The 16424-nt window shown below is 33.0% G+C and overlaps 1 protein-coding gene across 3 annotated transcripts in view; it reads right to left on the bottom strand.

Moving 5' to 3' along the window:
• The window catches only part of LOC130048040 (histone lysine demethylase PHF8-like), a 56754-nt gene that overhangs the window by 25223 nt on the left and 15107 nt on the right, over nt 1-16424 (bottom strand). Inside the window, exons 4-11 of one of the 3 annotated variants that reach the window (XM_056144030.1) lie at nt 16037-16095; nt 13841-14004; nt 11524-11665; nt 9438-9636; nt 6714-6964; nt 4627-4733; nt 3380-3474; nt 2838-2855 (exon numbers count right to left, since the gene is read on the bottom strand). In XM_056144030.1, the coding sequence (XP_056000005.1) occupies nt 2838-2855; nt 3380-3474; nt 4627-4733; nt 6714-6964; nt 9438-9636; nt 11524-11665; nt 13841-14004; nt 16037-16095 (1035 nt within the window). Of the gene's footprint in view, nt 1-2837; nt 2856-3379; nt 3475-4626; nt 4734-6713; nt 6965-9437; nt 9637-11523; nt 11666-13765; nt 14005-16036; nt 16096-16424 lie in introns of those variants that run through there. The other 2 variants (XM_056144031.1, XM_056144032.1) reach the window with 2 other exon arrangements.

The following is a 16424-nucleotide window of genomic DNA, read 5'->3' as shown; positions in this document are numbered from 1 at the left end:
ATGTCGGGCAACAGGAACTTCCAGAGTTTTACAAACCTTCCCAAAACTACTAGAATGTAGATTTTTCTTCAACATCTATTTCCAAAACTTATGCCAGATATTTCAACAACACTGGATGTTGTTTAAGAAATTAATTAAAATAATAATTGAAGTATATCAAAACAATATATTTACAAAATTGTGAACTCTTTCTGCATTTGTACGGGGTTTTTTTTTATGTCGAATTATCTGTCCATGACGAAAATTCTTTTGAAAAAGCTAAAAGCAAAATGATTCAATTCGTTCTCTTAATTTCTCTATTCTAATCTGAATTTCAATAAGTAATGCTATCATTTAAAGTCATTTCATGCATTTTGATAAGTAATGATCTTAAAGCAATTTTATGAATTTTAATATTGATCTTAAGCAATTTTTAAGGTATTTCTTAATACACTGAATTCTGCGATGTTTACAATAATGAAAAATGTTACCATTATAAACAGAATACCAAGAAATGGTCTTAGAACCCTGGACACAGTGTTAAAACCTTGTGTATCAATCAGTCTGATGAAGCTGAGAGAAAATTACAACACTGAACATCAGCAGCTGGAATCTTCGGGAAATTTATAGACAGGTAGTTACAAAATAAAAATTCTTCCAAAACTATTAATGAGCACTACAACTGCAAGGGAAAATTTTTTTTACAATTTCAAAAATACTCAATTTACATATATTAAATCAACTCTATACTGTCTTTAAGAGTCATCCTTACAAATATAAAAAGAATTTTAAAAACTTATTTATCAAATTGTGACACACACACATGTACAAACACACACACATACACAACAAATTTGTTTGCCCCATTATACTGAACGTGTTATGAAGACATACAACAAGTGTGTTGTGCCCTGTAAAAAGTGTAGATGATAACAGTCCCTGACTAAATTCTTCTTATAATGTGCTACAAGTCTCAACAGGAAATGTTTAACAGAAACCATGCATTGTACATGTGTTAAATCACCCAAGTATTAATGTGCTCTACACAGGCCAGAGTGCGCTACAATATTCTTCATATCAAGCTCATTATTAATATGAATTATAAAGATATGATTTTCATCAAGTTCGGTGATAATACAAGAGTATATATATTCAAGATTCGCCCTTCATGAAAACTAGCATTTCTTAAAATACAAAGCAACACCAGATAGCAACAAACTACCCAAATCATGCAGGGAGATCTTAACCATGAACCAATACTGTATTCACTGAATCAAATCATTATAAAGTTTTAGATCGCTAAAAAATCTGTTTCTTCATAACCGAAATTTATGATGCAGTCTGTCGTGCATAACTCATATTTCTTACTTTTTCTTTTCCTTTGTTTGTAGCTTTAGTAAATACCTCTTGTTTTTTATTGGTTTTTTTGTTTTTGTTTTTTGTTTCGGTCTATTCACGATTCATTAAGATGACTTATCATTATCTTTTATTATTTATTGTACCTCATGTACCACCGATTGATGGTGTGAGCAAAATAAATGAACTTGAACTTGATGATAAAGCCAATAAAAGGATATATTAATTTAAATGTCTTTACTACAGGTAACATTTATGCATTTAAAAAAAAAACAATAAAAGATTTATAATTGTAGATTTATGAATACGAGTTATTACTGCTCTAAAAAAAATTACGATACTGATTTATAAACTTAAATCTAGTGTATAAAATTTATTGACAGATTGATTTTTGATAAAAAAAAAAAAAAACAACAAAAAACCCAACAAAAAAACATCACTACATTTCCTACTTCAGGCTGTCGATTTGTTATATTGATTTTAGTCCATCATTCCATCACTACATTTCCTACTTCAGGCTGTCGATTTGTTATATTGAGTTTAGCCCATCATTCCATCACTACATTTCCTACTTCTTCAATTCAGTCACTAAAAAGTATCTCCGAACAGAGGGGCATTGGCGAGAGAATAATTTCGAATAATCTCGAGAGTAAAGTCTAATCCCGAATCAGATGGTAATTTTACATGCACTTTATAAAACACAATACGAACTGCCAAACACGATTAGTTTGTCTAGTACTAGCTGCCGAACGCGATTAGTTTGTCTAGTACTAGATTTAGTTTTTAACAAATCTTAAAAATAAACATGGTTCATGATATGTCATACAAAATACCCTGGGTCCATCATGCATTACTTGTACACAGATACAATATCTATTGTGTAGATTAGTCACAGATTACGACGATTATACACAACACGCGCACCCCCACCCTCCCCACCCCCACCCACCCCGATTCCCTGCGACCACACATCGACTATCACATCCGAATAGAAATAAAGCTTCATCTTATCTATCGTAACCCCATTTTTTGCATTAAATTGACCCAATGGACTTTTTTTTCAGTGTCTATAAAATTTAACACCAAATATCATAGAAGCAGGCCTAAACATACATTTGTATCACAAAAAGCAATTTTTAGATAAATGTTTTTACTAATTTAGAATAACATTCCAAAATAAAACATCATTTTAAGTCCTAATATATTAAGAAAAGCACTTCTCTACATAAACAAATAAGAGCATCCCATGTCCCGTACTAGTTAGTAGTATGTATTCAAATTCTTGTAACATCAAAGTTTACGAATCATTCTAAACAGCAGAATTAAAAGAAACAAAAATATTTTAAGGTTCGTAAACCAAAAAATTATCAAATTCCACCCCAAGGAATAAAATAATCGTGATAAAAAAAAACTGATGAGAGATACAAATGTAGAGGAATATAGAAGCTGTACAAAGACTAGGGTGAATACAAAATGTCAACAAGCAGCCTAATGTCACTCACGAGATAAGAGTTGTTTAACTGCAAAAAGGAAGACAATTAAATCATCAGATTTCAATTTTACCTAGCATGGAGGATGTCAATAAAACTTTGGCTGGTAGAGCATTCTTACAACAGACTAAATACAATCAATTCTGGAAAAGTGGGAATTATTGCCATATTATCATAAAAATAGAACTAAATATTGAATGGAACATATTGCCATGGCATAATTCATAAAAATAGAACTACATATATATACTGAATGGAATATCATACTAATAGAAATATATACTGAAGTGCACATGGTATCTGAACATTTCTTTTTAAATATCTGCTATTTCATGGAAGAATATGTCTAAATTTCAGTATAAAAAAATCTACATATATATATAATAGAGTTAAAATAATGCCTCAATCCATCCCACTGTATTCCAACCCAGATACAAATCACTCTATAATCTGTATATTAACTTGTGACCCATTTCCCATATATTGGTATGCACAGTAACAGTGGCCCAAGAGTTGCCTAGTAACCAGCGACCTTGAACCCTGACTTGACTTACATCTTTGCGTTGCGTCCATGATTTGAGGTGCATGGTGAGGGACTTGGCCCCTGTCAGTAAGTAATCAGGAGGTTGTCTGGCGTCTTCAACATAATCTGTACAGAAAGGAAAACTTGTTGTCACTAATTATAAGATACCTAGATCCACATATACAGTCTATTCCATTTACATTGAAAACACTTATATTGAACTATCTGTTATATTGAAGTCATATATATCTGTTATAGTCACTAATATTGAACTATCTGTTATATTCAATTTAGCATCAATAGCAATAAAGAAGATGCCATTCAAATGTTTTACACATAAACACTTAATGACAATATAGTACCAAGTTTGGTCCTGCCCTGAGTCAGAACCTCTACCAAAGGGTTCATAAAATTTACAATTTTCGTAGAGGCCTTACTGCTCTACATCACTGTGCATTTAGTTTTTCTTACAAATGTGCAGTTGTAGAGAAGAAGATTTCTGGAAAACTGGTCAATATGAGGCAGTTTTTGCCTGCCCCTATGGCCCTAGGAGAGCAGGAGTCCTGAAATTTACAATTTATGTCTCCCTAGTCCCAAAGATGCTTCATACCAAATATGAGAATTAAAATGGTAGTTATCAAGAATAAATTACGAGATGCATTTGTTACAATATTTTCACAAAAAATTCTGACACCTAGATTAATACTACTAAGACTACTGCATGGCCTTCCTAGGTCTCTCCTTTAATCACACTTGATACAAACAAAATATGGATGCATGGATCAATATACACAAATCATGGGAATAAATTAAATTCCCTATGGTAAATTGTATTCATTTTAGTTAAAACAACATAAATCTAGTTTCCATTTTCATCATTCTTGAAAAAAAGTTTTGTTTGTAGCAAGTGTCGTTGATTTAATTCTTAAAATTGACAGATTGTGTGTTACTTTTAATGATAACCAATTAAACTGACAGGTGTGTAATGATATCCAATAAAACAGAAAGGTGTGTGTTACCTTTAATGATATCCAATAAAACAGAAAGGTGTGGGTTACCTTTACTGATAACCAATAAAACAGAAAGGTGTGGGTTACCTTTACTGATAACCAATAAAACAGAAAGGTGTGGGTTACCTTTAATGATATCAAATAAAACAGAAAGGTGTGTGTTACCTTTACTGATAACCAATAAAACTGACAGGTGTGTAATGATAACCAATAAAACTGACAGGTGTGTAATGATATCCAATAAAACTGACAGGTGTGTGAGCTTTACCTTTGATGATATCCAAGACATGTTTGGCTGCATACCAGTGGGTCGTCTCAAAACTTGGAAATAAATACTTTGATGGAGTCTTGATTCTTCTCTCTATGTCATAAACTCTGGAATATTGTAACACGTAATTTGAGATTAAAAAATAAACTCTGGAATATCGTAACACGTAATGCGAGATTAAAAATAAACAAAAGCCATCTAGAATATCGTAACATTGTAAAACGTATTGTAATTAAAAAAACAATACCATTCAGAATATCAAAACACAAAAAACAACACTTTTTAGGACAATAAATGTGAAAGTTTACAACTTCAAGAAAAAGGGATAATAAATTTGGATTTAATGCTATACATTCTCTCATCCTTTTACTCATTAGCATTTAATAACTATCAAATAGTGAGTTTGAAAATCAAAATACACTACTTCCTTTCACACAAAAATTGTATCTGTATGTTAGTAGTCAGGGGCATGATATTTGAAAAATAACGCACATAAGTTATTTTACACATCCATATTACATTTCTTTTAAAAATAACTTATTTTCAACATTCTTCTGGTTCTACAGGTCATTGATTTCATCTGATCTTTGGTTTTTTTGTATTTCCCACCGATGTAATTGCATTCTGGGATTCCAGATACAGTAAACACACTCTAAAAAACAATTGCTGTGGAAGACATGTAGCAGATGTAGACTAGAGAATTTTACTTGTGACGTTGAGGTGTTGTTACATTTTGGGGTGACATTCTTATTGACAAATCAATTATTTCCTGCATTTTTCTCTCAGACTTTGAAAGCTTTTCCTGGATTAAGCAAGCTTTTAAATAAAATAACATTTGTTTTTGTCATGGTGAACCAGCAAAAATCTGTGATGCACATGATGTGAAATGAGAGGGGTGGGGGTTGACACAAAATAACATGAAGAACAGTGATTTTTTTTGTTTTTCAAACTACTACCCCTCCTTTTGAATTGGGAAAAATTAGTGACATTTTCCTCAAATTGGGAAAAATCATTCATAGTAAATTAAAATGGGAAAGATGCATAAAATAATCAAATAACACTTTTTTTGTTTGAGGTTTATTTCAGATCTGATTTAAAAACATAAAATAAATCATTACCTGGTAAATATGTATTGGAAATCACACCTTGTATAGATATTATTTTAATTACTTTTTCTAAGAAATACTTATTGTCTAATTTCATAAAGAAAATAATAAATTATTAATTCACCAGCATTTGTACCCATAATCTTGTAAATATCATATTAATAATCAAGTTTCCAGAATGTCTCTCCTGTTTGAATTTTTCGGATTTTAGTAAAACCCTATACTGTTGGCCACTTCCTGTTATTAGCCTGACCCTACATATATAATGGCGGTCAAACTAAATTGTCAACAATATGGCTTAATGTGTATCTGGAAACTATATACTTCGCTGCATATCTGCTTATATGGATGCCTCTATTGTTTTACATATTCTTTACAAAACCTTTTGCATGTGCAGTGGTTTGGAGAATAAAACTGAAGAAAAAAAACGTATTTACTCTCTCAGCAATATACGGTAACCTTTTTTTTTTTAAAATAGTCAAATTTCCCTAGATTTGAAATTGGGAAAAACATATATATATAATTGGGAAAAAATAGCTAATTTTAGTGAGGGGAAACAACTGAATATCGGTGGCATTTTGGCCCCAAAAAAATCACTGAACAAGTTACCGAAAAATAACCTATTTGAGTTATGAATGAAGGTACGAGTACCATGCGGTAATTATTGAAGGACAGGAGCAAAGAGAGGTAACTCTTTGTGATAAGAAAATAATTGTTGTGAGTCATTTTTCTAATAACGTGTTCGCATCATGCTCCTGACTCATTAGTACATTACTTTCATGTTATGATATATACAGATGAAAACAACAGTGAAATTTAAACAGTCCAGGGCTCATAAACAACACAACATGTAAAACCATTAAAATAAAAATAAAATGTCATTCCAGTTAGCTCAAGAGGTACGTAAATATTACTTGTCGACGGGCCAGTGTTATTTATCATAATTTTTTTTTTCAGAATTAAAAAAACCCAGCCTCTTACTGAAGTTGTAATGAAATGTTGAAGTCATGCAAGAAGTTCCCGCCAAACACCAGTGAGTCGATCGGTGTGAAGACCGCGTGGATCCAGCCGGTGGGAATGAACAAGGTCTGCCCCTGCTTAATGACGCACTTGAAGCACACATCCACCTGGTCTCCGAAAAAAGTCTCGCTCTGATTGGACGACGACACCCAAGATTCGTACAGAGACAGGTTGGCTTGCGTGGGTCGCACCAGATAAAAGATCTTCTCCCCCTGAAATCACATGATAGTTGTATTCAGTTCATCGAGGATCTTTTAAAAATATGGACAGTATCAAAAGTGTTAAAGTCAACTTATCAATATCACAGATCATGTGGTTCAATTCTGTTGTCAAAATATATTGCAGTAAAAATACATTACAACTTTATATATATTGGACTGATGTTAGGAAAGTAGACCCACAAGTTTCATTTGCTTTTCGACATACTGATACAGTGGAACCCCGTTATTACGTTCCCCCTTTATTACGTTAGTCCGCATATTACGTTGGAATTTCAAAGCACAAAACCATTTCTTAACAAACCTATGTAAAATAGACCTCGTTATTACATTGCCCTAAGATGCCGGGACTCGGTATAACGTAATAAACCCCTAATTATTCAATTATAGCGATTCTCAAAATAATAAGTCATTCCCACCTTCACTGCCCGAGGCATTCACCACGTAAATTTCCTGGTCTGTCTGGGGATTAGAGACGCTTTACTGATCACGCTTCGATAGATCTAGCGACATCAATACAGGTGAATACCCCGTATCGAAGCCAGTGATAAACAATTAAATAATGTTTATTTAGAAATTGTACTCTATGAAATTTACTTCATTTTTCATATTTTGATAATCAAAGAAATAATTTTTCAACCACCTGCGTGTTCAGCATAATGTGATTACCTTCGCTATTAAAACTCTATTCACGGACAGGTTTGGTACCAAACATGAAAGACAAGATTTATCGTAGCAATGTTAAAACCGCTTGGGTAACTGCTTGGACATAGGTGACTAAAGGTGTTCAATTAAAAAATTGTCCATTGTTTGGACATGTAGCTTGAGTATTCGTAAATCTCGTCCATACATACACCAATCAAACTGTCCTGTGTTATCGGCCGATTCGTGCACGGCATTTACCTCAGTGAATAATCTAAAATCCCTTGATGCGCACGTGATTTTAGTGCCATCATTTAGCGTTATAAATGAAATCTTCGTGCATCATTATATTTTTATTTATGTGGATTGCGTTTAAATTGTTCTCCGTGTTTATCGTTGGTGAGAAAAGTGTGTAAGTGTTGGGTATCATGTGCGTTTTGTGTTTATAGTTTTGTTGTTTTTTGGGTGGGATTTATTTTATTGTGTTTTGTATTGTGTAATTAGAGAACTTAATAAAAACGATGTTTTGTTATTTTTTGAATACGAATGTTGAATACGAACCAGAACGAGTTATTGAGAGAAATTTACATGAACGCATTGTTTTAAAGTTGATCAAAATGGCGGTCCAAACGAATGCAGAAAAAGCAACGTTTATCAAAACATCCTTTTGTATCCTACACCAGAAATAAAGAAAAGGGATAAGAACATGAAGAATTACGGACATTAGAGATAAGATGTAAATAAAACAAAGTATCATAGTCTTTTAAACAAAGAAACAGTAAAGATATATTCACACATCCCTTCACGGAGTACCAACGGACGATATACAATTTCCAAATGATATTTTTAACGGATTTCACTGGGAACGTTTATTATGTTGGCCCCGGTATTACGTTATTTATCGTGACAAAATGGAAAACGTAATAACAGGGTTCCACTGAAGATCGACGATGTTCTAATAACAATAATCATTTTCATTTATATATCGATTCAACATATCCCTGTGAATTCAAAATAAAAGACACCACAGCATCTTCCACATCTGCTTAATACTTAGATATTTTATTGAACATAGAATGTTAACCGCAAACTAACAACTCAACTTTATGACAATCAGGATGACTTTGGCTTCTCCATCATCAACTTCCCGTATTTATATAGCAATATTCCATTATCACCTGCATATGGTGTTTATATCTCTCAACTGATTGATAAACAAGAGCTGGCTCTGCATATGATTAGTTTTTAAATCGAGGCAGGCTACTGACAAATAAGTTGATGTTACAGTTCTTTCAACAATCTCGTTTAAAGTCAGCATTTTGCAAAGTCAAAAGTCATTATAACAATTAGTTTGCCAATACAACCTGTAATTGAGTAAAATGCTCTCTGACGTGTTTCATACCGATTGTTAGATCTTTCTTGGTAAACCAGGGCTCGAAATTAGTGAGAAATACTCACAAAATGCCAAAAAATTAGCCTGTGGTAGAAAAAGTTAATTTCGACCCCTGCATACTGATTTTGACTACGGATAGCTTCGTTTACCAGATCCAAGATATAGGGTTAACAGTGGGTGTGACCAGTCGACAAGGGAAGCTTACTCCTCCTAGGCACCTGATGCCACCTCTGGTATGTCCAGGGGTCTGTGTTTGTCCAACTCTCTATTTGTATTCCTTATTGGAGTTATGAGATTGATTACAGTTTGTTATCTTCACCTTTTCAATGGTGTGTGGGGGATATGTCATCTGTGATGCAATCACATCATGGAATGGGTCTCATCTTCTTTTCACATGTAAATGCCTCATGATTCATTGATAATACAACATACCCTGAGTATGTGATACCACACAGACGTGCCGCCAAAGTCGACATGGAAGTCGGTGAAGCTGTCACGCACACCCATTAGACAGTACTTTTGGACTTCTGGTCGCGTGTAGGTGCAATCATCAGGAAGCTGTTCAGGGAAATGATTGCTGACCCAACTAAGATCCTTCACAATTGTCGGTGGAGAAACAAGATCTGACAATCTGTAACAAGAAACAAGCTCTGACAATCTGTAATAAGAAACAAGCTCTGACAATCTGTAAAAAGAAACCAGATCTGACAATCTGTAAAAAGAAACAAGCTCTGACAATCTGTAACAAGCTCTGACAATCTGTAACAAGCTCTGACAATCTGTAACAAACTCTTACAATCTGTAACAAGCTCTGAAAATCTGTAACAAACTCTGACAATCTGTAACAAGAAACAAGCTCTGACAATCTGTAACAAACTCTTACAATCTGTAACAAGTGATTTTTTGGGGGCCAAAATGCCACCGATATTCGGCTGTTTCCCCTCACTAAAATTAGCTTTTTTTTTTTCCCAATTATATATATATGTTTTTCCCAATTTCAAATCTAGGGAAATTAGGCTATTTAAAAAAAAGGTAACCGTATATTGCTGACAAAGATTAAATACGTTTTTTTCTTCAGTTTTATTCTCCAAACCACTGCACATGCAAAAGGTTTTGTAAAGAATATGTAAAACAATAGAGGCATCCATATAAGCAGATATGCAGCGAAGTATATAGTTTCCAGATACACATTAAGCCATATTGTTGACAACTTAGTTTGACCGCCATTATATATGTAGGGTCAGGCTAATAACAGGAAGTGGTCAACAGTATAGGGTTTTACTAAAATCCGAAAAATACAAACAGGAGAGACATTCTGGAAACTTGATTATTAATATAATATTTACAAGATTATGGGTACAAATGCTGGTGAATTAATAATTTATTATTTTCTTTATGAAATTAGACAATAAGTATTTCTTAGAAAAAGTAAATAATATCTATACAAGGTGTGACTTCCAATACATAGTTAATGTTAAATAATGATTTATTTTATGATTTTCAATCAGATCTGAAATAAACCTCAAACAAAAAAATTGTTTTATTTGATTATTTTATGCATCTTTATCATTTTAATTTACTACGAAATGATTTTTCCCAATTTGAGGAAAATGTCGCCAATTTTTCCTAATTCAAGAGGGGTGGTAGTTTGAAAAACAAAAAAAATCACTGGTAACAAACTCTAACAATCTGTAACAAGCTCTGACAATCTGTAGCAAGCTCGGACAACCTGTAACAAGCTCGGACAATATGTAACAAGCGCTATCTGTAACAAGCTCTGACAATCTGTAACAAGCTCTGACAATCTGCAACAAGCTCTAACAATCTGTAACAAACTCTGACAATCTGTAACAAGCTCAGACAATCTGTAACAAGCTCTGACAATCTGTAACAAGCTCTGACAATCTGTAACAACCTCTGACAATCTGTAACAAGCTCAGACAATCTGTAACAAGCTCTGACAACCAGTAACAAGCTCTGACAGTCTGTAACAAGCTCTGACAATCTGTAACAAGCTCCGACAATCTGTAACAAGCACTGACAATCTGTAACAAGCTCTAACAATCTGTAACAACCTCAGACAATCTGTAACAAGCTCTGACAATCTGTAACAAACTCCAACAATCTGTAACAAAGTCATCAATGCTGTAGAACATAACACTGATTACTTACATATACATAGACTGTGTGTCTGTGGATTAACATACTTACTTTGTGTCTGTTTGGACTATTGTATTGATTGTTTGGACTATTGTCTGTTTAGACTATTGTATTGACTGTTTGGACTATTGTCTGTTTGGACTATTGTATTGACTGATTGGACTATTGTCTGTTTGGACTATTGTATTGACGGATTGGACTATTGTCTGTTTGGACTATTGTATTGACTGTTTGGACTATTGTATTGACTGATTGGACTATTGTCTGTTTGGACTATTGTATTGACTGTTTGGACTATTGTCTGTTTGGATGTCTATATTGTCTGTTTGGACTATTGTATTGACTGTAAGAAACTTACTTTGTATTGGAGAACTCCAGACTGATTACATTATACACCTTGTGTCTGTTTGGGCTATTGTAGTATTCAGTCCATTCCCTCATCAACATCTTATAATCCTCCTGCTTTGCTACATCAATAACATCTATCTCTCTCATTGAGCCTGTTCAAATGAAGCATATGTAGAATACTGAGAATACCATTCTGTGTACCCATCAAATATTGTCTAAATCAAATAATGTACCCGTCAAACTGAATAAAATATTGTCTAAATCAAATAATGTACCCATCAAACTGAATAAAATATTGTCTAAATTATATAATGTACCTGTCAAACTGAATAAAATATTATCCAAATTATATAATGTACCTGTCAAACTGAATAAAATAGGATCTAAATTATATAATGTACCCGTCAAACTGAATAAAATATTGTCTTAATCAATGTACCCGTCAAACTGAATAAAATATTGTCTTAATCAATGTACCCGTCAAACTGAATAAAATATTGTCTAAATTATATAATGTACCCATCAAACTGAATAAAATATTATCTAAATTATATAATGTACCCGTCAAACTGAATAAAATATTGTCAAAATCAAATATGTACTATTTAGTCCCCTTACACAGAATGATGATAAACATTCAGATTGAATAACTGATTTAGTTTCTTTACACAGAATGATGATAAACATTCAGATTGAATAACTGATTTAGTTTCTTTACACAGAATGATGATAAACATTCAGATTGAATAACTGATTTAGTTTCTTTACACAGAATGATGATAAATATTCAGATTGAATAACTGAGTTAGTTTCTTTACACAGAATTATTATAAACATTCAGATTGAATAACTGAGTTAGTTTCTTTACACAGAATGATGATAAACATTCAGATTGAATAACTGAGTTAGTTTCTTTACACAGAATTATTATAAACATTCAGATTGAATAACTGATTTAGTTTCTTTACACAGAATGATGATAAACATTCAGATTGAATAACTGATTTAGTTTCTTTACACAGAATGATGATAAACATTCAGATTGATTAACTGAGTTAGTTTCTTTACACAGAATGATGATAAACATTCAGATTGAATAACTGAGTTAGTTTCTTTACACAGAATGATGATAAACATTCAGATTGAATAACTGAGTTAGTTTCCTTACACAGAATGATGATAAACATTCAGATTGAATAACTGATTTAGTTTCTTTACACAGAATGATGATAAACATTCAGATTGAATAACTGATTTAGTTTCTTTACACAGAATGATGATAAACATTCAGATTGAATAACTGATTTAGTTTCTTTACACAGATGATAAACATTAAGATTGAATGTGTGTGTGTGTAATTGATTTACTTTTCACGGTGTCAGTTATCAACCATTGTTGAATACACTGATTTAAATTGAGAAATCCAGCAGTCTCCCAAGAGAACGATATAATGTTAATTTTACTTTGCACGTATCACATAATTCAATTAAATGTCTCCATTTCAAAAACAAAATATTTTAACAAGGTATGCAATGCATAATGATCATATCTAATGAATGGATGGTGAGACGTTTGACATAATGGTATCATTTTGAGGACTGACCCACTCTAACAATTCACGAAATTTTGATTGCTGTTTGATTTACTTTTTAAGAACATCTTAAACTGTACAATAAAGCCTATAGAAAGAACATGTTTTACAAAAATATTCTATTTAAAAATGGCATTTTCATACAAATCTCTAGGTAACTAGAATGTTGTAAGGGGTCTGATAAACACACACACATTAGCACATTGGAGGGTGAAGAAGGGTGGGAAATAGCGAATCTGTGCTTCTTGAAGAATAAATGGTCTTTATGGTTAACTCTAGATCAGAGGATGTGTTTGTGAAACATTGATGACCCCATTATATAGCCAAACTCCCAGGTCAGGGTCATGGGCATAAAAAAAAAAGTCTTGGTATGAAAAAAGTCTTGTCACAAAGAATACACATGTAAAATATGAAAGCCTTAGCACTAACCATTTAAAAGTTATGGCTGAAGTTAAGGTTTTTGCGGACAGACAGACCAAAAACTATATGCCCCCAAACCTCCAATTACAAGGGACATAACAAATTGGAATCACAATAATCCTGGTCCATATATTCAAAGCACAATGGGAATTCTATCACTCAGTAACATAATTCTTTACGCCCTGGACAGAGAACTGAGCAGGGGGAACAACCAAGCCTAGCCCCTCCTTTGATCACTTACCAACATAATTCTCTACGTCCTGTACAGAGAACTGAGCAGGGGGAACAACCAAGTCTAGCCCCTCCTATCACTCACCGACATAATTCTCTACGTCCTGTATAGAGAACTGAGCAGGGGGAACAACCAGGCCTAGACCTTCCTTCCTCTCCACGACTATCGGGACATTAAAACCGTGCTTCTTAAAGTATTCTATATTCAGCTCGCTCCCGTGTAGCCGTGCTATAGGAATCTCATCCGCACTGTAACGAAGGGTCAAGTTTTAATTAGCAAATCAATGAATCTGGTCTGCACTGTAATGAAGGGTCAAGTTTTAATTAGCAAATCAATGGGAATCTGGTCTGCACTGTAACAAAGGGTCAAGTTTTAATTAGCAAATCAATGGGAATCTCGTCCACAATGTAACAGACATGGGGTCACGTTTTAATTATCAAATCCATGGGATTTAAGTGTCATAAAAATCAGTATGGATGTCACAAGATCAGAATTTTTTTCAGGGGTTATAGGGGCCTGTATTCTGCCCCATTTCCAACAGTAAAAATGTGTGTTTGTCCCAATTTCATCATAGAAAAATTTCTAAATGATAGATATTGTTGAATATATAAATATTTCATTTTGTTACAATATTATGATTTGTTCTAATATCAAGATTTTATCGTCCTAGCCCTAAAACATATTCATCTGTAAAATATTCAATATCTATTGGGCAAGATCAAAACATCAATGTATGATAAAAATCTTAATTTGAATACTTTGGGCGAGTGTGTGTTAAAAACTCCCTCAAGTTTTGAACACCCGACATTGATATTTGTAAAATACACGAATAATTACTGAAGTGACTCATTCAATGATTAATTCTATTACATATTTATGAACATTTATTAAATAGTGACATTTAAAATGTACACATATATAGAGTGCTATTTAGTACTATTGCGTTATTGCATGATGATCGATTTAGGTCGACATTCATCATATTAAAGTTTTGAGGGTAGAAGGGGGAGGGGATCTTAATGAAAACTATGTGAATCAAGTTTTTTATCAGATATTGAACTTCTGATCTCATCCCTAAGCCACAGGTAGCTAAGGCTTTTCACCACAAGTATGTGTTCGACAATAAGAGAAAAGAAAATCTGCAGATAATTCAAATTTGCAGAAAACACCAAATTTGAGGCAAGGAGAAAGTATTTCAAATTTGCAGAAATGTGATAAGATGTGGGATTTCTCCAGTGGAGGGTGATGACACAATCTGAAGAGTGTGATGACACAGTCTGAATGAAGAATGTGATGACAGTCTGAATGAAGAGTGTGATGACAGTCTGAAGATTGTGATGATAGTCTGAATGAAGAGTATGATGACAGTCTGAATAAAGAGTGTGATGATACAGTCTGAATGAAGAGTGTGATGACACAGTCTGAATGAAGAATGTGATGACACAGCCTGAAGATTGTGATGATACAGTCTGAATGAAGAGTGTGATGACAGTCTGAATGAAGAATGTGATGACAGTCTGAATGAAGAATGTGATGACAGTCTGAATGAAGAGTGTGATGACACAGTCTGAATGAAGAATGTGATGACACAGTCTGAATGAAGAGTGTGATGACACAGTCTGAATGAAGAGTGCGATGACACAGTCTGAATGAAGAGTGCGATGATACAGTCTGAATGAAGAGTGTGATGACACAGCCTGAATGAAGAGTGTGATGACACAGTTTGAATGAAGAGTGTGATGATACAGTCTGAATGAAGAGTGTGATGACACAATCTGAAGAGTGTGATGACAGTCTGAAGAGTGTGATGGAGAATCTTACTACAGTCTACTCTGGATATATTGAAATTCTAGAAACCAACCTGAATTGTTCATTATATCCAAAGTTCAATACAACTGATGTTGAATTATATATATTTATTTTTACATCAATATAACAGATAGTTCAATATAAGTGACTTCAATATAACAGATAGTTCAATATAAGTGACTTCAGTATCACAGATCGTTCAATATAAGTGACTTCAATGTATAAGATAGTTAAATATAAGTGACTTCTGAACAATATAACAGTTCAATACAAATGACTTCAATATAACAGTTTAATAATTTAAATGACTTCAATATAACAGATAGTTCATAGACTTCCACTATAACAGATAGTTCAATATAAGTGACTTCAATATAACAGATAGTTCAATATAAGTGACTTTAATATAACAGATCGTTCAATATACTTCAATATAACAGTTCAATATAAGTGGAGTTGACCAGTACTGACCTTGGAAATGTTCTGTTTTTTAACTCTTTGATGAATACAACAGTTCCTGTTTGGACAGCCTAAAAACAGACGAAAGAGACTGAAATCTAATCTCTTCATTAATAGATGAGTATCATTGTGTCCATGAAAGAGACTGAAATCTAATCTCTTCATTAACAGATGAGTATCATTGTGTCCATGTAACACAATTTCAAAATTGTCTATAAAGTACCCAGTATAAAGAAAATAACACAAGTAAAACTACTCTTAAAAAATCTAATTTATGTATATTTCAATTTTTTAAAGACACTGTCTATATTTCTATATTTGAGTGACATCACTACATACTCGTGTAAATTCAAATGAAATTTCAAGATTCCTAATTTCGATGTAAAGAAGAATTTTCTTG

This window comes from Ostrea edulis, chromosome 7 (genome assembly GCF_947568905.1).
Source record: "Ostrea edulis chromosome 7, xbOstEdul1.1, whole genome shotgun sequence".
NCBI lineage: Eukaryota > Metazoa > Mollusca > Bivalvia > Ostreida > Ostreidae > Ostrea > Ostrea edulis.
This window is presented reverse-complemented; position numbering and strand designations above follow the sequence as displayed.